Source organism: Bubalus kerabau, chromosome 16 (assembly GCF_029407905.1).
Source record: "Bubalus kerabau isolate K-KA32 ecotype Philippines breed swamp buffalo chromosome 16, PCC_UOA_SB_1v2, whole genome shotgun sequence".
In the NCBI taxonomy this organism is placed as follows: domain Eukaryota; kingdom Metazoa; phylum Chordata; class Mammalia; order Artiodactyla; family Bovidae; genus Bubalus; species Bubalus kerabau.
Window position 1 is genome coordinate 72,999,416 of NC_073639.1, and position 22,603 is coordinate 73,022,018.

The 22,603-nt window shown below is 39.9% G+C and overlaps 1 protein-coding gene across 6 annotated transcripts in view; it reads left to right on the forward strand.

The window, feature by feature from the left end:
* The window catches only part of MTMR3 (myotubularin related protein 3), a 132,315-nt gene that overhangs the window by 57,635 nt on the left and 52,077 nt on the right, over positions 1-22,603 (forward strand). For 4 of the 6 annotated variants that reach the window (XM_055549462.1, XM_055549461.1, XM_055549457.1 and 1 more), the window contains exon 2: positions 12,880-12,932. In XM_055549462.1, the coding sequence (XP_055405437.1) occupies positions 12,880-12,932 (53 nt within the window). Of the gene's footprint in view, positions 1-9,700; positions 9,781-12,879; positions 12,933-15,967; positions 16,054-22,603 lie in introns of all 6 variants that reach the window. The other 2 variants (XM_055549460.1, XM_055549459.1) reach the window with 2 other exon arrangements.

Sequence of the window (22,603 nt, forward strand, 5' to 3'; positions counted from 1 at the left end):
CCAGAACCTGTGTTCTTACCTAGTAATCTGTATTGTAATGCATCTTGTTAACAGGTTGTGTATGGCCCTTGAGTTCAGATGTTGAGTAGGAAAATTACCTATGTAGGTAATCATAGTCTAGACAAATAGAAATGTAAATAATTATAACGGCATGTAGTGAGCTCTGTTATAAAATAGAGCTATGTTGAAACTGTACATTGAACTCTGAAGGGAAAACTTTGATAATGAAATTACTGTTTTCAAACCAAATATTGAAGGATATGTAGTAAAGTGAAAGTTGCTCAGTCATGTCCAACTTTGCAGCCCCATGGATCTACAGTCCATGGCATTCTCCAGGCCAGAATAGTGGAGTGAGTAGCCTTTCCCTACTTCTCCAGGGGATCTTCCCAACCCAGGGATCGAACCCAGATCTCCCACATTGCAGGCAGATTCTTTACCAGCTGAGCCACCAGGGAAGCCCAAGAATACTGGAATAGGTAGCCTATCCCTTCTCCAGCAGATCTTCCTGACCCAGGAATCGAATCAGGGTCTCCTCCATTGCAGGTGGATTCTTTATCAGGTGAGCTACAAGGGAAGCCTGGAAAGATATGTAGGATTTATCCAAATGGATTAGGTGGTATGTGTAAACGAGGCAGAAGTAGTAGCAGTGATAGAAGCTCATGCATGAAGAATCTTAAAAAAGCCTCAAGTTGTTCATTCTGGGTGTGTATGCCATAGGACATATCTTTTTTGAGCAGGGACATTTTATTAAAATGTCTGTTGACAGGATGGTTATGCCAGGTAATGTTTGAAAGAGGAATTGACCAGAATCATTTCTTAGCTGGTGATTTTGTTTCTTCAATAATAAGGTCTAAATAAATTTAATTCAATAAATGCTTGAGAACCAGTTTGCTAGACCAGTACTGGTGGTGTGAAATGGAAAGATGAAAACGGTGCATTTCAGAGAAGGAGATGGTGGCAGATGCTGTTGGAAATAGTGTCAGATAGTTTCCAGCCTTGAAGACCTAGGCTGACCAAGATTCCCAGTGGAATATTAAGAAAGAAGATACGGTGTGGAGAGGGAAGGGAGGCCAGTGGTGGCTTCTGTTTGGAACATGTGGAGTTGGAAGTGCTACACTGACAGTCCAGAGTAGGTCTGGTATTCTGCTACTGTGCCAGCAGTTGCTGTCAGGGTTGGGGAAGTGGTGGAAGTTTTCAGGTAGTAGTAGCAGAAACCTTGAGAGAGAGAGGCTGTCGTTTCTGTGGGGGAGAACCGGATGTTTGAGGCCCTGCTCAGGCCTGCTTTGAATGGATTCAGACTTTTAATGGACGGGAAAAGTAGGTCTTATGAAGCAAAATGAGAGAATAAAGCAACTCGAGGAGAGACAGGTAAGTAGCAGTTTGTATTATGAAGGATTTGAATTAGCATATAGTGAGATATGAGAGCTTCCCAGGTGGCTCAGTGGTAAAGAATCTGCCTGCCGGTGCAGGAGACACGGGTTCAGTCCTTGGGTTGGGAAGATCCCCTGAACTAGGAAATGGCAACCCTCTCCAGTATTCTTGCCTAGAAAACTCCCTGAACAGAGGTGCCTGTGGGCCATAGCCCGTGGGCTGCACGGAGTCAGACACGATGGACACACATGCACGTTATCAGGACACGCATGCAGCGTCTCCCAAACATCTGCTTAATACATTACTTATGTGAGGGTTTTTTTTGCAGTATCTGTATACCAAATGGTAATTCATTTTAAGATCAAGTTTTTTTTTCCTTCTTTGGTGATGTGTAAGTTTAATTATGTACCTGAATTCAGTGGCATTTCAGAGTCAATAGAATGAAGAATGGTTTTTCTAGTGTTCATTAACACAAGTATATTTTTTAAAAAAGGCATTTATGTTACATCTAAATCATCTTCTCACATATCACCAATAGTATGTGTACTATACCATGGAAACAATTGAAAAAATACCTATATATTGTAGAATATAAGTTTTAGGTTAGATGTTGATGTTGTTCAGTCACTAAGTCATATCCTACTCTTTGCAACTCCAAGGACTGCATCACACCAGGCCTCCCTGTCCTTGACTGTGTCCCAGACTTTGCTCAGACTCATGTCCATTGAGTCGGTGATGCCATCCAACCATCTCATCCTCTGCTACCCCCTTCTCCTCCTGCCCTCAATCTTTTCCAACATCAGGGTCTTTCTAGTGAGTCAGCTCTTTGCATCAGGTGGCCAAAATATTAGAACTTCAACATCAGTCCTTCCAAGGAATATTCAAGGTTGATTTCCTTGCTGTTCAAGGGACTCTCGAGTCTTCTCTGGCACCACAGTTAAAAAGCATCAGTTCTTTGGTGCTCAGCCTTCTTTATGGTCCAACTCTCACATTCATATATGACTACTGGAAAAGCCGTAGCTTGGCCTATATGGACCTTTGTCGGCAAAGTGATGTCCTCTTTTAATACGCTGTCTAGGTTTGTCATAGCTTTTCTTCCAAGGAGCAAACATCTTTTAATATCATGGCTCCAGTTACCATCTCTGCAGTGGTTTTGAAGCCCAAGAAAATAAAATCAGTCACTGTTTCCACATTTCCCCCATCTATTTGCCATAAGTGATAGGACTGGAAGCCATGATCTTAGTTTTTTACAAGTTGAGTTTTAAGCCAGCTTTTTCACTCTCCTCTTTCACCTTCATCAAGAAACTCTTTAGTTCCTTTTCACTTTTTGCCAGTAGAGTGGTATCATCTGCATATCTGAGGTTGTTGATATTTTTCTTGGCGGTCTTGATTCCAGGTTGTGATTCATCAAGCCCAACACATTGCATGATGTGTACTCAGCATATAAGTTAAGTAAGCAGGGTGACGATATACGGCCTTGATGTACTCCTTTCCCAGTTTGGAACCAGTCCATTGTTCCATGTCCAGTTCTAACTGTTGATTCTTGACCTGCATACAGGTTTCTCAGGAGACAGGTAAGGTGGTCTGGAATTCCCATCTCTTTAAGAATTTTCCACAGTTTGTTGTGATCCACACAGTCAAAAGCTTCAGTGTAGTCAATGAAGCAGAAGTAGATTTTTTTGTGTGTGGAATTCCCTCATTTTTTCTGTGATCCGGTGGATGTTGGCCATTTGATCTCTGGCTAGGTTAGATGTTGAAGAGTAAATCAATAGAAAAGTGTAAACTCTTCCCAAGGTCTTTATATTTCTTTGCATTTTAGCATATGTGTGTCCTGGATAAAAATGAAAGTAGTACAGGATATGTTGTCCATTCATTCATAGGCCTGATATTTACCACAGAGCTTGGGTAATGCATTATTTCTTAGACCTTTTTTAGACTTTAGTTTCATTGAACTTCAGTTCCTTTAGTTTCATGTTGGAAAATGAAAGAAACATGAGTGGCTCAGATTGATCTTGAAGGTGTGATATTCTTAGTAGTTATGTTCACATGCTTATTGGAAACTTGAGAATTCCAGTTACTTGTCTGTGTGGATTTTTTTTTTTGCCCACACCATGCGGCATGCACGAACTTAGTTTCCAACCAGGGATGAATCCGAGTCCCTTGCGGTGGAAGCTCTGAGTCTTAACTGCTGGACCACCAGGGGAGTCCTAGTACTTACATTTTTTTGATGTATAAGCAATATACTTAGACTGCCCACTGTGTTTAGAATAGGTTGATATTAGGCTGTACGTTTCAGCAGTTTTTAATTTTATTTTAGATAACTATTTTACTAATACCTGTATTTTAATGTGTTTTGTATAAATATAAGGAATTTAGCCAATGTGCTGTTTTAAAAAGCCCCCATCCCATTTTCTGATTAATGGCTTAAACGAAATGATAGCTTAAGAATTCTTAAAATTCATGGTTTGGTTTGTGTCTTCAATTTGAACCTATGACTTGTCTAAGGTTTTTAGAGTGGTTAAGTGCAGTTATTTAAGAAGAATCCTCTTTACTTAATAAGACAACTTTATTTCTTATTAGCTTACGACTTTTGCTCTCCTTTTAAGTAAAACATTTTCATGAATTCTACTTTTTGACTTTAGCTGAAAAAGTTTTTTCTCCCTATATATATTTCAATGGCAGTTACATGTTTTCCTCTGTTTACATGAAATAAATGTTACTAGTTTAAAAGGGTGGGTTGTTTTCTGGGCATCTGTTGAATTGTATTGGTCCTAAAAGGATTCTTAAGAAGATGGTGTTCTGGTTTTTTGGCTATTTAATAATTGAAGAGGACTGCTTCAGAAGAGTGGGTATTTGAGGTCACCATTTTAAATAGAGCCCACGTTGTCGTGTGTGATTGGTTATGAGAGGTTATTTGGGTCTTCACTGGCTTGTTTTCAAAAATATGAGTAGCCCCCTGCCTAATTGCCAGAAGAATATCACTTGTAGCTCAGATGATAAAGAATCTGCCTGCAATACGGGAGACTTGGGTTCGATCCCTGGGTTGGGAAGATCCCCTGGAGGAGGGCATGGCAACCCACTCCAGTATTCTTGCCTGGAGAATCCCTATGGACAGAGGAGCCTGGTGGGCTACAGTCCATGGGGTTGCAAAGAATTGGACACAACTGAGCAACTGAGCACAGCACACATATTTTAACTGGACCAGGGTAAGAGTGGATTCTTTTTGTTGCACATATAGCCTCCACTCTTGGAATTTTGTCTCTCTTCTCTGAATATGCCTGTTGGCTATCTGGAGTTGGACAGTTTATAATTGAGATGACAGCAGTTAAAATTAAAATCTGTTTCTTCTCTTTATTATTAAGTTGTATGCTTGAAGGATGGATTCGCATTTTCATTCAGCTTTCTGGTCCTTGTCCATTTTGTTGCCTATTACTCTGCATAAAGCTAAGTAGAGGAGACCACAACTTTTCTGAACAATCTGTTTGTAGATGGAGAGAAGACCATTAATATTCCTGTATATTGGTAAACTGATAAGCAGTATACAGATTAGCTAGGTTTGGAATGCTGATAGCTATTTTTTCAGTTCAGTCGTTCAGTTGTGTCCGACTCTTTGAGACCCCATGAATCCCAGCATGCCAGGCCTCCCTGTCCATCACCAACTCCCGGAGTTCACCCGAACTCACGTCCATTGAGTCGCTGATGCCATCCAGCCATCTCATCCTCTGTCGTCCCCTTCTCCTCCTGCCCCCAGGCCCTTCCAGCATCAGAGTCTTTTCCAATGAGTCAACCCTTCGCATGAGGTGGCCAAAGCACTGGAGTTTCAGCTTTAGCATCAGTCCTTCCAAAGAACACCCAGGAGTGATCTCCTTTAGAATGGACTGGTTGAATCTCCGTGCAGTCCAAGGGACTCTCAAGAGTCTTCTCCAACACCACAGTTCAAAAGCATCAATTCTTTGGCGATCCACTTTCTTCACAGTCCAACTCTCACATCCATACATGACTGCTGGAATAGCCATAGCCTTGACTAGATGGACCTTTGTTGGCAAAGTAATGTCTCTGCTTTGCAATATGCTATCTAGGTTGGTCATAATTTTTCTTCCAAGGAGTAAGCATCTTTTAATTTTCATGGCTGCAATCGCCATCTGCAGTGATTTTGGAGCCCAAAAAATAAAGTCTGCCACTGTTCCCATTGTTTCCCCATCTGTTTGCCATGAAGTGACGGACCAGATGCCATGATCTTAGTTTTCTGAATGTTGAGCTTTAAGCCAACTTTTTCACTCTGCTCTTTCACTTTCATCAAGAGGCTCTTTAGTTTGTCTTCACTTTCTGCCATAAGGGTGGTGTCATCTGCATATCTGAGGTTATTGATATTTCTCCCGGCAATCTTGATTCCAGCTTGTGCTTCATCCAGCCCAGCGTTTCTCATGATGTACTCTGCATATAAGTTAAATAAACAGGGTGACAATATACAGCCTTGACGTATTCCTTTTCCTATTTGGAACCAGTCTGTTGTTCCATGTCCAGTTCTGACTGTTGCTTCCTGACTTGCATACAGGTTTCTCAAGAGGCAGGTCAGATGGTCTGGTATCCCCATCTCTTTCAGAATTTTCCACAGTTTATTGTGATCCACACAGTCAAAGGCTTTGGCATAATCAAGAAAGCAGAAATATGTTTTTAATTCCAAATTTTTCTAGAATTGGTGTTGAACATCCCAAGTACCTAGGCCTAATAGGAAAATCATGTCATTTATACATGGGCGAACTCTTGACTTCCTATGGTAAGTTGACCTTCAAACTAAGTTGCTGTCTTCCTAGAAAAGAAACCTCTTATCCAGCTTGAGGGCAGAGGATTGGTGTAAAAAGGGTGGGGTTTGGAGAGTGTTCTTGCCCTTTTAGGGCTGGGTCCAGAAGCAAAGCATATTGGAATAAACAGTGTGAATTTGTAGATTTCAAAATGACATTGGTAGTTGAATTTTGCATAATATTTTAGTTGCCTTTAACAAAAGTAAGTTTTTGTTCTTTGCTACCTAGCTCATGATTAGTGGTCTTTTTCTGTTGGGGTACATAAGAAATTGGAGCTCATAATTTAAGCCTTATTAAAAAACCTTTTGAGAACCTATTGTAAAACTGCTCATCTTCATAGGTAGGAGTTGGTCATTTCGGTGTTTTGTCCAAGAAAATGTAGTTATAATTTTATTCTTTGACTTGTAGGAGGCATGGTCAGAGTCTGCAGGCTCTGTTGAGATAATCATATGATGTTTTAAGAGGGGCAGAAGTCATTATAAGGTTATAATTAGAAAATTTTAGTTTCCATGAGGTATGAATTTCCTGAGTAGGAATCTTTTTTAAAAAATGGAACATTTGTCCTATGATTGCCCATGAGAACTTCAATTTGGGACAGTGTAGGGAGAAAGGGGGACTGGGGAAACAAAATTACTTCTTTCCTCTTCAGGAAAAGATAACTGAGAGCAAGTGGCAGGACATAAATGACTGTGCAGGAATTTATTTTCTCTTATTAATTTCCCAAAGGTAGGCCTTGGAACTCGAAGAAGGCAATGGCACCCCACTCCAGTACTCTTGCCTGGAAAATCCCATGGACGGAGGAGCCTGGTAGGCTGCAGTCCATGGGGTCGCTAAGAGTCAGACACAACTGAGTGACTTCACTTTCACTTTTCACTTTCATGCATTGGAGGAGGAAATGGCAACCCACTCCAGTGTTCTTGCCTGGAGAATCCCAGGGACGGGGGAGCCTGGTGGGCTGCCGTCTCTGGGGTTGCACAGAGTTGGACACGGCTTAGCAGCAGCAGCAGCAGCAGGCCTTGGAACTAGTCAAAGAAACAAAAGTCAAGAAACAATTTTCCAACACTGGAGCTGGTCTTTCTGATCTTTCCATAACAGTTATAAATATTGAACTACCCCAGCACTTAGATAAAATGATCTTGCGTGTCTTTTAATTAATTTCTAGTGATTTGAATGCCTGGACTTTCTCTGTCAATAACCAAAACTTAAGTATTTGTTTTCTGATAGTTTGTTTTTTCTTTCTTAGGTGTTAGGGAACATCTCTCCATTTACCATGGTGAACGTAAATGTTGCCTCACAAAGCTAAATTTAAAATTCTTAATTTCAGTAGTAAAATACCTACCTTGTGACTTTTGGTGGAGGATAGCGTCAGAAGATAATACTACAAATTACTCATAGAAATTTATAATTCTATTAATAATTTAATATATCTGAGTAATATGAAGTGGATGTTTTCTTTATAGAAGTGATTGTAGAGCAAGTCAAAACAGTAAAAAAACTCTTGAAGTTATTTTTACCCTTTTTAGTAGATTGTATTGTATCTTCAGTTTTAATCTTTTCTGGTCACCACCAGAAAATGTCTTCACTGAACTTTTCAGGTCTACTATATCCTTCTACTTTTCTGTATATTCATTCTATTAATTTTTGAGAGTTTGATATTGAAACTCAAACTAAAAATCTTCTACTTAAAAATAATTGTAATAGTGGAACTATATGTAACTTTGTTCTGTATTTTCCAGGTTTCCTGTAAATGTGTTATCATACTTGCATAATTTAAAAAATAGAGGAAAAAAAGAAAATGTCTTCACCAAAACATCATGTATGAATTTAAAAAAGACATTATGTATGATTTACTCTTCCCCTCATCCTATCTTTTGTGTAAGGAGTAAGTTTAAAAGGGAAGCACTTATAAGAAATAAGTGATTAAAAAAAAAAAAAATAAGTGATTTTAAAAGGTACAAATCAAATTTGCTAAAGTTGATTTGATCACAGTTGATCTTTCTGAGAAGGTGGTCAGGGCTTCCTTTTGCCTTCTTGAGATGTGAAAAGCAAAAAGGTACATCTGAAATGCAGTCAGATCTTAATATATAAAAACACTAGAGGACAATTTCTTTGCTTTTGACTTCTCACATTTTGGGGTCCCATTTGGAAAAAGCAGCTGTCAATGTTTGTCACTTAAGTGAAGACAAATGATCTTAAGTATTGATCAGTAACTGAAATTCTGTGTGTTGCAGCACCTCCTTTGAGAAATGTATTCGGAACTTTTCCACATTTGAAAAAAAAAAAACACACCAAAACTGATAGAATGAACCACACTCTTGTACTACTAATGTATTCACAGAATTATACAAGATTGATATTTGGTTATTATCTATTGAAACAGAACTTGTTAGAGTGAACATTGCCTTATATTGCTGGTTCAAGAGACTTACTGCTCTTTGATACAGAAATTAGATTATAACAGAGTTCATCTGACCATTTCTGAACAACTTACTGGATTTTTGTTTTTCAAGAAGATGGTTGTTTTTTTGCTTAGGGAATGATAATATTTTAACTGCTTATCTGCAGCCTGCAGCTGGCAGAGGAATGCATACTCTCATCACGAACTTGTGTCTGGATCCCTGAAAACACACAGATCTTAATGTTTTTGAAAGAGGTGGGAAAGACATAGAGCATCTCGTTTGGAAGTGTCACTGCACCAGGACACTGACTCAATTTTACATTTAGTTGTTTTTTTTCACTTTTTAAAAAACACGATCCTTGTAAGTAGGGGGGAAAAGTCCAAGTGAGAGCGTTCAGCCATGCCTTTTGAACTGTTTCTTGGTTTTTATTATCATTTATAGTTGACTTCAGCAGCAAAAGTTTTAGAAAGCTTGAGGTTTGGGATATTGTACGAGGAGTAAGACCAAACCACAGTAGTTTTACTCAGCTGATAAGTTTTGGGATTTACTAGTGATTAAATCATTTCCCCACCATGGAATAATCTCCCCAACATGCCATGGAATCCTAGTTTGGGAAGGTCATGTCATCCATCAGATATCCAAAAAGTTACTAGGCATAAATGAGGAAACACTGAGAAATTGAAAAGCTCGCCCAAAGTGGTAGCAGTTGTAAAGTCACTTATTAAAAATTACCATCTCTTAATTACTTTATTTTGCCTCCACACTCAAGTTTTACTGTCAGTGTTTCTTACTATGCAATACACGTGCAAGAAAAGCCATTTCTTTCACATACAGTGAAAATAAGAGTCTTTTAAAATTACTCAAAGTTGTCTTCTTAAAGTTTTGAACTCTTAATTATTCTTGCATTTGAAAGTGAGACAGGTCTGTGGGGAAAAAAATGTTTCTTTTTTCTTTTGAAGTTAAAACATACTGTAGCCCAAAAAGTGCTGCTTGAGTTACCCTTTCTTCCCCTGAATCTCACCCCCCCACCCATATTATAGGAGGACTGACTTTGAGTCTCTGTTTTCCTTGTGTATTTGGTTTAATCTAATTGGTTTTTGTAGTTTAGATTCCCTTATTTTATTACAGAAATGGTCCAGATTGGTGTGCCTCTTTGCCCTGTTGAAGCTGATACAGTAGCGGCCTAAGATGATGACAGACTCTTCCATGTAGGTGTCCATCCTCATTAGCCTTCTTGGGGCCTCCATGCCCTTCCTCTTAATAATTTCCTCATTATCTTCCTGAAGGACCTTGTGTACAGTAATGTCTTATATTTTGGTATTTAATAATCAAGTATGTCTATTTTTTGTTTAGTTTCCTCTTAAAATAGATAAAATTCAATCCATAGTATATTACATGATTGTAAACAGTTTACCCTCTTAGATCAGGTAACTTCAGCAAGTTCCCCGCCCCTCCCTTTTAACACTACTCCCCAGGTGGAACATAAAAGTGACCATCACCAACTCTTACTCCACATTGCTGCCCAGGTTGTTCATCAGTGCTGTTCATCAGTGCTCAATGTGCTTAAGAATCCATGTTCTTAGACGCATTAGGTTATTGCTTAGATTTAACATAACCACTTTACATTCTACCTCTTCAAATGCATGGCTGCTATCACGGGATACTGCCTGGCTTCATGAGACAGTAGCTTGTGGCACCAGAGAGCTTCCTTCAGACTTACTCTACATGGCCTTTATCTGGCAGATAATCTGAAGAGCCATGGGCAGTTTTTAAAATTTGGTTGGCAGCGTTTCACAGCGGCATACTTGTTTCCAACTAAGGGGGTGTTTGGCTGTGGTATGAGGAGTCGTTGCTGGCCGTGAAGCGGACCTGCCTGAGCCTCTTGTTGAGTCATCCTGTTGTTTAGTCCAAGTCTTGGAGCTTTACACCTCTGGAACCTTTACACACTTTGGTATTAATGGACTTATCCTATCTTTGACAGAATACATTACCAAGTAATTTCTGAAATTGTCAGATGATTCTTGTAGTAGATAGTAATTTCTTGGAAATAAATGGAACACCATCAATTCATTCTTACCCCTAGATTTGACCTGTCTCCTGAATCTAATCCCATTTTACCCCTAATTACTGGCTGGACATATATTTACTTGTGAGGCCACCTTTAAAGCCAGTATATCCTATCTGGTGTTGCTTCCTTGGAAGCTGCTCTTCGGTTCTTAACAAAACCATTCTTTTTCTACTTACCACAGGGCTTAGAATTTTGCAGTTATCTTTGCCAACTTGCTCTGCCTCCTTTTCTCATTCCTAATTAATTACCAAGCTTAAGCAATTAATGTTTTCCACTCACTTTGGTGGTGCCTCTGTGCTTTTACTATCATTAAGATATTGGGCCCTTAGCAGTTAATATCTGATCTACTAGTCTGGAAACATCGTAAGTGACTTTTCCCCTCCAAACCATCCTGCTTGCTGCTTTCTCATACGACCACTTTCATGTTGTTATTCTCCTGCTCATGAAGCTTTTGGTTTTATGCCATCGAGTGAAATCTAAACTCGTCAGCCTGGCATCAAGGCCCACAGTGTGCGCTGTCTTTCTAGTCTCATTTCCCTGAAGGTGATTGGTATTCTCGCCTACTTTCTGTTGCTCAAAAATGTGTCCTCTTCCCACTGTGGCATGTGTATCCATCCTCACTTGGCTTACCTCCCCTCTTTCTTTTTATTTAAATTCCATGTAATCTGTTAGACTAAGTCGTTCTCCACCTCCTGTGAAGCCTCCCTGGTTGTCTCTTTCTCTGAACTCTGAGCACTTGCATGTCATTGGAGTTACCCAAGAAGTATCAGAGTACTACAACATTTACAGTGAAATGTCTCATCGTTTCTTGCATTTAGTACTTACTTGGAATGTGCCATCATATACTAATACATTGTCTTATCTGGTTGTTTTTTAACAGCTAAGGACAAAGAGACCCAGCATCTGTTCTTTTTGACAAATGTTTTCTTATTATCCTAAATAAAGTTCATAGATGATACAGTGTACCTACAGACATGATTTTAAAAAATCAATAATAACCTTACTGTAGTATAAAGAAAAAAATGAAAATAATTGTAATTTGTATTTCAATTTTCAAATACTAAGCAAAAATTATGCTTTAGCAAGAAAAGTTCCTGCAGATTTAAAACCTTTAAACTTTCCTGCTCTACTGTGTTGTACCTCATTAAACAACAGAACCAATATTGATAGTAGTACAATTTGTATCTCAAGTTGCGTATTATGAATAGCCTTAATTCCTGTATAGCATGTTGTTAATATGGCTCTGCCTGAGTTATAAAATTTAAAAGTTACTGGGAGACAAAAATACTACTTGTAAAGTGGTTAGAACCATTTATATTTACATATTTAGCCTCTTATATGGTTCTTGTATATAAAGTGTTTTCAGAGGTTATGTGAATAATGCAAAATGTTGACTGACTCCTTGATTTTAGGACTTTGATATTTTGTGCAGTCTTGTTCATATATGTGACTTTATGTCACATAAACAGATCGAAAGGGTAAGTTGTCTGCAAATACTGAGAGAAGTCTTTACAAAGGAAATCCGCCTGCAATGTGGAAGACCTGGGTTTGATTCCTAGATCAGAAGATTCCCCTGGAGGAGGAAATGGCCACCCACTCCAGTATTGTTGGCCTGGGAAATCCCATGGACAGCGGAGCCTGGGGGGCTACAATCCATGGGGTAGCTAGAGTCGGACATGACTTATGATTAAACAGTAGATTGACAAGGTCTTTTATCTCTGTAAGGGTCAGATGTTGCCTCTTTGTGACAAGAGGTTTTTGTGTTTAGACTACACTTTCCCCTTCTGATCTTTTTTTCTTACACAAAAAGATCCCTTGGTAGAGAAGCCAATAATGTGTACAAATTACCTTCAACTACCAAGTCCAAGTCTAGATCTCCTGTGATTTTCTTAGTTTTTGAAAGTACTTGTTCCTTTAGTGGCAAAGATTTACCTGAGAAGCCATCAGAAAAGTACATACAAAGTACATACAAAGAGGAGTATTTGTAGGTTCTGGGAAAGTTCTGTCTGTATGGTTCTGCAGTTTCTAAAGGCATGCTAAGGCCTGAATTGGCCCATTTTGCACAATTAAATATTCTAAAGTGTGGTTGACTAACTAGTTCACTTTGTAGCAATTTAAAAAATAATGTATTGTCATGGCATTCCAGCTTGTAGAGAAAAGTTTAGTGGGAAAATCTAAGTGGCTTAACTTAATACTTAGGATATTTGTCATTGTTAAACTACTGGTTTTTCTTCTGCAGATTTTCTTGTGAAACCTTCAAATAGAAAAAGTTCTTCAGACAAACTTCATTTGGTAAGTTTGTTCCCCCTACCCTTCACCCTCTACAACACTCGGCTGTTTTTAGGCAGCAAAAGACAATTGACAGATTAATTTTGGGGCCCTGTTTGTCTGTGAGCATTTAGGTGAACTCTTGTATATTCACTTTAATGTTAAATCTTAAAATTTGGTGGTCTCTCCCCACCATCAGGACTCAAGCCAGATTACTTTCCCCATATGTAATTGTGCCATAGTATAATACACTATACCTAGAAACTTGTATTAAAGTTGAGATTAAATGAGTTGTAGCCTTAATCATTTGTTTAAAATAGTTTTACACATGATCTTTTAAATTGCAACTTGATTCTTACTTTGAGTTTTCTTAAATTGTTAAATTTGTTTGAAAATCAAGGCCTTGTTACTAGACTTCAGTTCAGTTCAGTCGCTCAGTTGTGTCCGACTCTTTGCTACCCCATGAACCGCAGCACGCCAGGCCTCCCTGTCCATCACCAACTCCTGGAGTTTACCCAAACTCATGTCCATTGAGTCGGTGATGCCATCTAACCATCTCATTCTCTGTCGTCCCCTTCTCCTCCTGCCCTTAATCTTTCCCAGCATCAGGGACTTTTCCAGTGAGTCACCTCTTCATATCAGGTGGCCAAAGTATTGGAGTTTCAGCTTCAACATCAGTCCTTCCAATGAACACCCAGGACTGATCTCCTTCAGAATGGACTGGTTGGATCTCCTTGCAGTCCAAGGGACTCTCTCGAGTCTTCTCCAACACCACAGTTCAAAAGCATCAATTCTTTGGTGCTCCACTTTCTTTATAGTCCAACTCTCACATCCATACATGACTACTGGAAAAACCATAGCCTTGACGAGACAGACCTTTGTTGACAAAGTAATGTCTCTGCTTTTTAATATGCTAACTAGGTTGGTCATAACTTTCCTTCCAAGGAGTAAGCGTCTTTTAATTCCATGGCTGCAGTCACCATCCGCAGTGATTTTGTAGCCCCCCAAAATAAAGTCAGCCACTGTTTCCACTGTTTCCCCATCTATTTGCCATGAAGTGATGGGACCAGATGCCATGATCTTAGTTTTCTGAATGTTGAGCTTTAAGCCAACTTTTTCACTCTGCTCTTTCACTTTCATCAAGAGGCTCTTTAGATCATCTTCACATTCTGCCATAAGGGTGGTGTCATCTGCATATCTGAGGTTACTGATATTTCTCCCGGCAATCTTGAATTCAGCTTGTGATTCATCCAGCCCAGCGTTTCTCATGATGTACTCTGCATATAAGTTAAATAAGCAGGGTGACAATATACAGCCTTGACGTACTCCTTTTCCTATTTGGAACCAGTCTGTTGTTCCATGTCCAGTTCTGACTTGCTTCCTGACCTGCATACAGGTTTCTCAAGAGGCAGGTCAGGTGGTCTGGTATCCCCATCTCTTTCAGAATTTTCCACAGTTTGTTGTGGTCTACACAGTCAAAGGCCTTGACATAGTCAATAAAGCAGAAATAGATGTTTTTCTGGAACTCTCTTGCTTTTTCGATGATCCAATGGATGTTGGCAGTTTGATCTCTGGTTCCTCTGCCTTTTCTAAATCCAGCTTGAACATCTGAAAGTTCACAGTTTACGTATTGTTGAAGCCTGGCTTGGAGAATTTTGAGCATTACTTTACTAGCGTGTGAGATGAGTGTAATTTCAATCTAGTCTGTTCCCACCCTACAGCCAGAGCCATCCTTTACGTCACCTCATACCACTCTTCCAGTAACAACTGTATAAGGCTCTGAGCCCTGCTACTTTGATGGCCTTTGTTTTCTCACTTTCATTGATCATAAAGCATTTGCTTTGGATATTGAATCCCAGACTTCCAAAAATATGCTGTATTTGTGGAAGTTTAGTGAACTAGAAATGCTGGCTTTGTGTGTAATGTATCTACTTTATATATATATATATTTTTAGAAAGCTACTTATTAAAGTGATAGTGTTCTTAGTAGCCTGCGGTTCTTGTTCGGTATTCCTCCCCCACTGTTACAGTTGTTTCTGAAAACGAGGTAAAGGTATTAGCACAGTTTGAGTTTTCACTGAGCGTAGGATATTTGGGTAAAAGACTTTTTTCTTTCATATTTTGTTTACTAAATCAGTTTGGTTCCCACAGATGGGGAGATCCATTTTGAATTTATAGAATTTACAAAAACATGCTATATAATATTGTAAGAATTATATTGTTGTTATACTGTATTTGCATTCGCAGGTTGGTTTCAATTATTGCTTTATTATTTTCATCTAAGGTTTATAATATTTTTCATGTTGCTGTCAACTTTAGGAGCATAAGCTTTCGCAACTGTTTTTGCTCAAATAGGTTACGGCAAGGATGATTTTCACAGCCCTTTAAAGGAGTTTGGATTTGACTAGTGGGTTGGCTTGGAGAAGGCAATGGCACCCCACTCCAGTACTCTTGCCTGGAGAATCCCATGGACGGAGGGGCCTGGTAGGCTGCAGTCCATGGGGTTGCTGAGAGCCGGACACGACTGAGCGACTTCACTTTCACCTTTCACTTTCATGCATTGGAGAAGGAAATGGCAACCCACTCCAGTGTTCCTGCCTGGAGAATCCAAGGGACAGGGGAGCCTGGTGGGCTGCCATCTATGGGGTCGCACAGGGTCGGACACAACTGAAGCGACTTAGCAGTAGCAGCAGCAGTGGGTTGGCTGGGTGATTCTCAGGTTTTTCTTGGTTGACTCTGGTCAAGTCTTTTGGTCCTTGTATATGCAGTTCTTTTAATTAGGGTATGGCCAAATGGGAAAGTGGGCTTCCCAGGTGGCGCTAGTGGCAAAGGACCCCCCACCAATGGAGGAGATGCACAGGATGCTGGCTCCATCTCTGGGTTGGGACAGTCCCCTGGAGGAAGGCATGGCAACACACTCCAGTATTCTTGCCTGGAGAATGTCATGGACAGAGGAGCCTGGCAGGCTATAGTCCACAGGGTCACACAGAGTCAGACATGACTGAAGCAACTTAGCACACACATGGAAAATTACCAATTTTGTCCTTTCCCCCCCCAAGTTTCAGGCATAAAGGAAAGAAAAGTCTTGTCAGGATACTGAAGAAGGGACGGAGATCTCTCCTCCTAATCTGGGCCTCCTGTCATGGTAAGTACAAAGAAATAACAAGACAACTGGACTTGAACTCTGTCCTGACAGTTAAGTGAATACTAGTAAGTTTATAGTTACCTGTCCTCAGAACTCTTTTGTCTGTTTTCTTTTATTGTTTACTTAGTATCACTAGTAATAATTTGAGTATTCTAGTGTCTTAGAGCAGTTTTGCTTCTATTCACTTTAATCGTGTGAGTTAGATATTGTCTCTTTTTAGTCAGGTAGTATAAATAGATTCAAGACCAAATGTTTCTTGGACTTCAGGTTTTTCTTGCTTTTCTGGGAAGGAAGATACAGTAAGAAGCTTTTCTCTGTGTGTATGTGTTGCGTTGTGGAGAATTAATATGGTCATACACATATTCTTTATGAATTTTCCTTTCTGGATTAAAGCAGTTCCCTGTCTTCCCATTTTTTCCTCTTTAACATTGTTTTTATCCCAAAGAAGATGAAGTAGCTCTGCACAACCCCTGCCTGTGTCTGTGTCTAAAATGAGTGTATTTCAGTGACTTGTGAGCCATTTAGGACCCACTTTAGGCAGAGAAGTGGGAGCAATGAGCCAGCTACATTTCTATCAGGCCCGAAAATATGTAAACAGTGCTTCAAGGCTTAAGAAAGAAATGGTCCTCTGTAATATTGTCCTGTTTCTACCTTGGTGATGTTAGCTAGATCCAAACTCTGTCATGCTGGCACACAAAGAAGGAATTGAAAAGGCCGTGTTAATTTCAAGCATCATTAGGAACATGGGTGGAAAATGCCTTTCAACATTAAAAACAAACTAAAACAAAAAAAACTAGTTGTATAGAAGTGTCATTAAAGTGAGAAAGGTAACTGCTGTCATTTTTAACCTTTGCCGGTTTTTTTCTTAGTTTATGGGCACAACAGCTTTCTGATGTATCCTATACCCAAGTACTGATGAGCTTTTCTTTATAGTGTATTATTTTATTGGTTTTCACGAGTTTTTAATAAATTGAAGAGGTGTTTGCCTAATATTTATATGATATATATGCCAGTGCTAATGAGTCTCAAGTGGCGGGCTTATGAAAGCAGCTCTGTTGTGTACTGAAGGGTTGTCCTTCGCTGTATCCCGCACAGCTACAGCGGCGTGGTCCTTGCTCTGGTGCCGCTGGGGCTTCTGGTGCACTGCAGACAGTCTTCCTGGTGTGCTCTGGAGATACGTGTGTGTGTGTGTGCGCGTGTGCGCGCGCACGTGCAGTGTTCAGGGAGCCAGTGTGACCATGTGTTTAAAAAAAAACTCTTTCATTAAGCAGCTTTATAATAAGTTTTTAGAAGTACTCATTTATAATTCTTGTATTCTTTCTAACTAGTGTATGTGCCTATGTATAGTTTATGTAGTTGGAATTAAAACATAATTAAATTTCTGTTTTGCTTATTTCACTAAATGCATTAAACATTTTTCTTCGACTTGTTGGACTTCTAATGATTTTTTTTACTAGCTAACACTTTGCAAATTGTTGAACCATTGGTTTAAGTAGTATTAATTCTGTTTTAGCTATTTGTTTACGTGTTCTTAATCCTTATTTTTCTGTGTAGAGAATTCAGAAGCACTGATTTTTCTTGAATATCATCCTTTCATACTTTTAAAAAATTCTTGAATGAGATTGAGATCTTTTGGGGAGGTTAAGCATTAGGAAAATGTTTTTGTGTTTCATTATGGAAAATCTCAAGCCTATGCAAATTGAAAATAGTATGATGAACCCTCATAAGCCCCACATAGGCATCAGCCAGATGCAGTAATCAGTTCATGACCACACTTGTTTCTTCTGACTCCCCACCCCCACCTCTTTGGATTATGTTGAAAGAAATCATAAATATTATATCAATAAAAATTTTTATTTTTGATGACTTTTAATGCCACTCTTAAGAATGGTAACTAAAATTGACAATGAGACTGATAATCACTTTAAGCTTTTACATTTGTCAAATGTTTCTACACATATGTGACTCTAAAGAGTAGTTTTTTTTTAAATCCTGCAACGTTTATATATAAATTTAGTTTATAGACATTTCCACTGGTTAGCTTCTACTCCCCATGTTCTTTAAATATTTATCTTTAATGTTGACTTCCCCCTGACTTATAGACTGACCTCTGATACCTGCATAGTTTACCAAGTAGCAGAAGTTAGCCTGGAACTGTGGTGACTGATCTCCTTTCAAGATTTTATAGCAACTCCACATGGAGCTGGTAGGGATTAAAAAGTATGAGATTCCACTATGCCTGGTGTTCCTCAGCGATATCAGGAAATTTACCATGTGGATTATATTCTCTTAAACTACTGCTTGTAGCTAGCCCAGGGGAAATTTGTTTTCCAGCCTCTTAACAGGTTAACACACCTGCCAGACTTTTCTCTTCCTTGCCTTCGTCTCCTTCCAGCTCTTCCCCCATCATCCATCTCAAGTTTGGCCTCCCTTTTACCTATGAAACTCAGTAACTATAATAAATAAGTCAGTTGATTCAGCTTATGTTTAGCTAAGTAATATTTTTACCATTCTTCTTGGAAAGTCAGTAGTCTATCCTCAGTTCAGTTCATTTGCTCAGTCATGTCCGACTCTTTGTGACCCTATGGACCTCAGCACGCCAGGCCTCCCTATCCATCACCAACTCCTGGAGTTTACTCAGACTCATGTCCATTGAGTTGGTGATGCCATCCAACCATCTCATCCTCTGTCGTCCCCTTCTCCTACCCTCTTCCATCTTTCCCGACATCAGGGTCTTTTCAGATGAGTCAGTTCTTCACACGAGATGGCCAAAGTATTGGAGTTTCAGCTTCAGCATCAGTCCTTCCAATGAATATTCAGGACTGATTTCCTTTAGGATGGACTGGTTGGATCTCCTTGCAGTCCAAGGGACTCTCAAGAGTCTTCTTCAACACCACAGTTCAAAAGCATCAATTCTTCGGCACTCAGCCTTCTTTATAGTTCAACTCTCAGGATTAGGATTAGTCTATCTTAATCCTGTAGTCTATCTTAATCAGTAACCTCAGATATGCAGATGACACCACCCTTATGGCAGAAAGTGAAGAGGAACTCAAAAGCCTCTTGATGAAAGTGAAAGTGGAGAGTGAAAAAGTTGGCTTAAAGCTCAACATTCAGAAAACCAAGATCATGGCATCTGATCCCATCACCTCATGGGAAATAGATGGGGAAACAGTGGAAACAGTATCAGACTTTATTTTTCTGGGCTCCCAAATCACTGCAGATGGTGACTGCAGCCATGAAATTAAAAGACGCTTACTCTTTGGAAGGAAAGTTATGACCAACCTAGACAGCATATTCAAAAGCAGAGACATTACTTTGCCAACAAAGGTCCGTCTATTCAGGGCTATGGTTTTTCCTGTGGTCATGTATGGATGTGAGAGTTGGACTGTGAAGAAGGCTGAGCACCGAAGAATTGATGCTTTTGAACTGTGGTGTTGAAGAAGACTTTTGAGAGTCCCTTGGACTGCAAGGAGATCCAACCAGTCCATCCTGAAGGAGATCAGTCCCGGGTGTTCTTTGGAAGGAATGATGCTAAAGCTGAAACTCCAGTACTTTGGCCACCTCATGGGAAGAGTTGACTCATTGGAAAAGACTCTGATGCTGGGAGGGATTGGGGGCAGGAGGAGAAGGGGACGACAGAGGATGAGATGGTTGGATGGCATCACTGACTCGATGGACGTGAGTTTGAGTGAACTCCGGGAGTTGGTGATGGACAGGGAGGCCTGGTGTGCTGCATGCAGTCCATGGGGTCGCAAAGAGTCGGACACGACTGAGCGACTGAACTGAACAGAACCGAAATGATCTTCAAGAGAATAAAAGTGTTCTGTTGTAGTTGTTTAGTTACTAAATCTTGTCCAACTCTTTGTGACTTCATCATTTGAAGCCCGCCAGGCTCCTCTGTCCATGGGATTTCCCAGGTGAGAATACTGGAGTGGGTTGCCATTTCCTGCTCCTGCGGATCTTCTGACCTAGGGATTGAACCTGTGTCTCCTTCATTGGCAAGAGTGTGCTTTACCTCTGAGGAACCAGGGAAGCCCCCTTATGTGTTTCAGTTCAGTCGCTCAGTCGTGTCTGACTCTTTGCGACCCCACGGACTGCAGCACGCCAGGCCTCCCTGTCCATCACCAACTCCTGGAGTTCACCCGAACTCATGTGCATTGAGTCAGTGATGCCATCCAGCCATCTCATCCTCTGTCATCCCCTTCTCCTGCCCCCAGTCCCTCCCAGTGAGTCAACTCTTCACATGAGGTGGCCAAAGTACTGGAGTTTCAGCTTTAGCATCAGTCCTTCCAAAGAACACCCGGGACTGATCTCCTTTAGGATGGACTGGTTGGATCTCCTTGCAGCCCAGGGGACTCTCAAGCGTCTTCTCCAACACCGCAGTTCAAAAGCATCCATTCTTCGGCGCTCAGCCTTCTTCACAGTCCAACTCTCACATCCATACATGATCACTGGAAAAACCATAGCCTTGACTAGACGGACCTTTGTTGGCAAAGTAATGTCTCTGCTTTTGAATATGCTGTCTAGGTTGGTCATAACTTTTCTTTGAAGGAGTAAGCGTCTTTTACTTTCATGGCTGCAGTCACCATCTGCAGTGATTTTGGAGCTCAAGAAAATAAAATCTGTCACTCTTTTCCCATCTCTTTGCCAGGAAGTGATGGGACCAGATGCCATGACCTTAGTTTTCTGAATGTTGAGCTTTAAGCCAACTTTTTCACTCTCCTCTTTCACTTTCATCAAGAGGCTCTTTAGTTCTTCACTTTTTGCCATAAGCATAGTGTCATATGCATATCTGAGGTTATTGATACCTCTCCTGGCAGTCTTGATTCCAACTTGTGCTTCCTCCAGCCCAGTGTTTCTCATGATGTACTCTGCGTATAAGTTAAATAAGCAGGGTGACAGCATACAGCCTTGACATACTGCTTTCCGGATTTGGAATCAGTTGGTTGTTCCTTGTCCAGTTCTAACTGTCACTTCTTGACATGTATACAGATTTCTCAGGAGGCAGGTAAGGTGGTCTGGTATTCACATCTCTTTCAGAATTTTCTACAGTTTGTTGTGATCCACACAGTCAAAGACTTTGGCATAGTCAATAAAGCAGAAGTAGATGTTTTTCTTGAATTCTGTTGCTTTTCCGATGATCCAGCGGATGTTGGCAATTTGATCTCTGGTTCCTCTGCCTTTTCTAAATCCAGCTTGAACATCTGGAAGTTCACGGTTCACATACTGTTGGAGCCTGACTTTGAGAATTTTGAGCATTACTTTACTAGTGTGTGAGATGAGTGCAATTGTGCGATAGTTTGATCATTCTTTGGCATTGCCTTTCTTTGGGATTGGAATGAAAACTGACCTTTTCCAGTCCTGTGGCCGTTGCTGAGTTTTCCAAATGTGCTGGCATATTGAGTGCAGCACTTTCACAGCATCATCTTTTAGGGTTTGAAATAGCTCAGATGGAATTCCATCACATCCATTAGCTTTGTTTGTAGTGATGCTTCCTAAGGCCCACTTGACTTTGCATTCCAGAATGTCTGGCTCTAGTGTTGTGATCACAAAATCATGATTATCTGGGTCATGAAGATCTTTTTTGTACAGTACTTCTGTGTATTCTTGCCACCTCTTCTTAGTAGCTTCTGCTTCTGTTAGGTCCATACTATTTCTGTCCTTTGTTGTCCATTTCTGTCCTTATATTGCCTTTCTGTGTGTGCAAAATTCTCTTGGTAGCTCTCATTTTCTTGAAGAGATCTCTAGTCTTTCCCATTCTATTGTTCATCTATTTCTTTGCATTGATCACTGAGGAAGGCTTTCTTATCTGTTTCCTTGCTGTTCTTTGGAACTCTGCATTCAAATGGGTATGTCTTTCCTTTTCTCCTTTGCCTTTCACTTCTTTTTTTTTCATAGCTATTTGTAAGGCCTCCTCAGACAACCCATTTTGCCCTTTTGCATTTCTTTCTTGGAGATGGTCTTGATCACTGTCTCCTGTACAGTGTCATGAACCTCCATCCTTAGTTCTTCCAGCACTCTATCAGATCTAATTCCTTGAATCTATTTGTTACTTCCACTGTATAATTGTAAGAGATTTGATTTAGAAGTCAAAGCTGAGAAACCCTTAAAATGTTCATAAATTCATTTTTATACAATACCAATTTTGCATAACATTTTTAATGCAAAGTAATGTTTTTCTCATCCAGCAGTAATTAATGTAAAAGAGTGATGTTGTTTTACATTTTTACAGTTTTTAAAAAAATATTTGGCTTAATAGATGATAGCTGGGTTCTCATATCTACTTCTGCATCCATTTTGTTACAGTGTATTTTTTGAAATAAATGAAGTAAATCCAGCCTTACTCAGTAGTTAGAAAATGAAAGAGTACTTTAATAGTTTTTCCAGGTAGTTGTGTTCTTCTGTTACACATCAAAACTTGACAAGTGTTAGTTCTTTGAAGGTTAGTTGCAGTGTGGAATTTGAAGTCATGTCAGTGAACTTTTTGTATTATGTTAAAACCATCCGTTGTCTTGCACTTTAAATGGATCTTTTATCCATGCGTGATTTT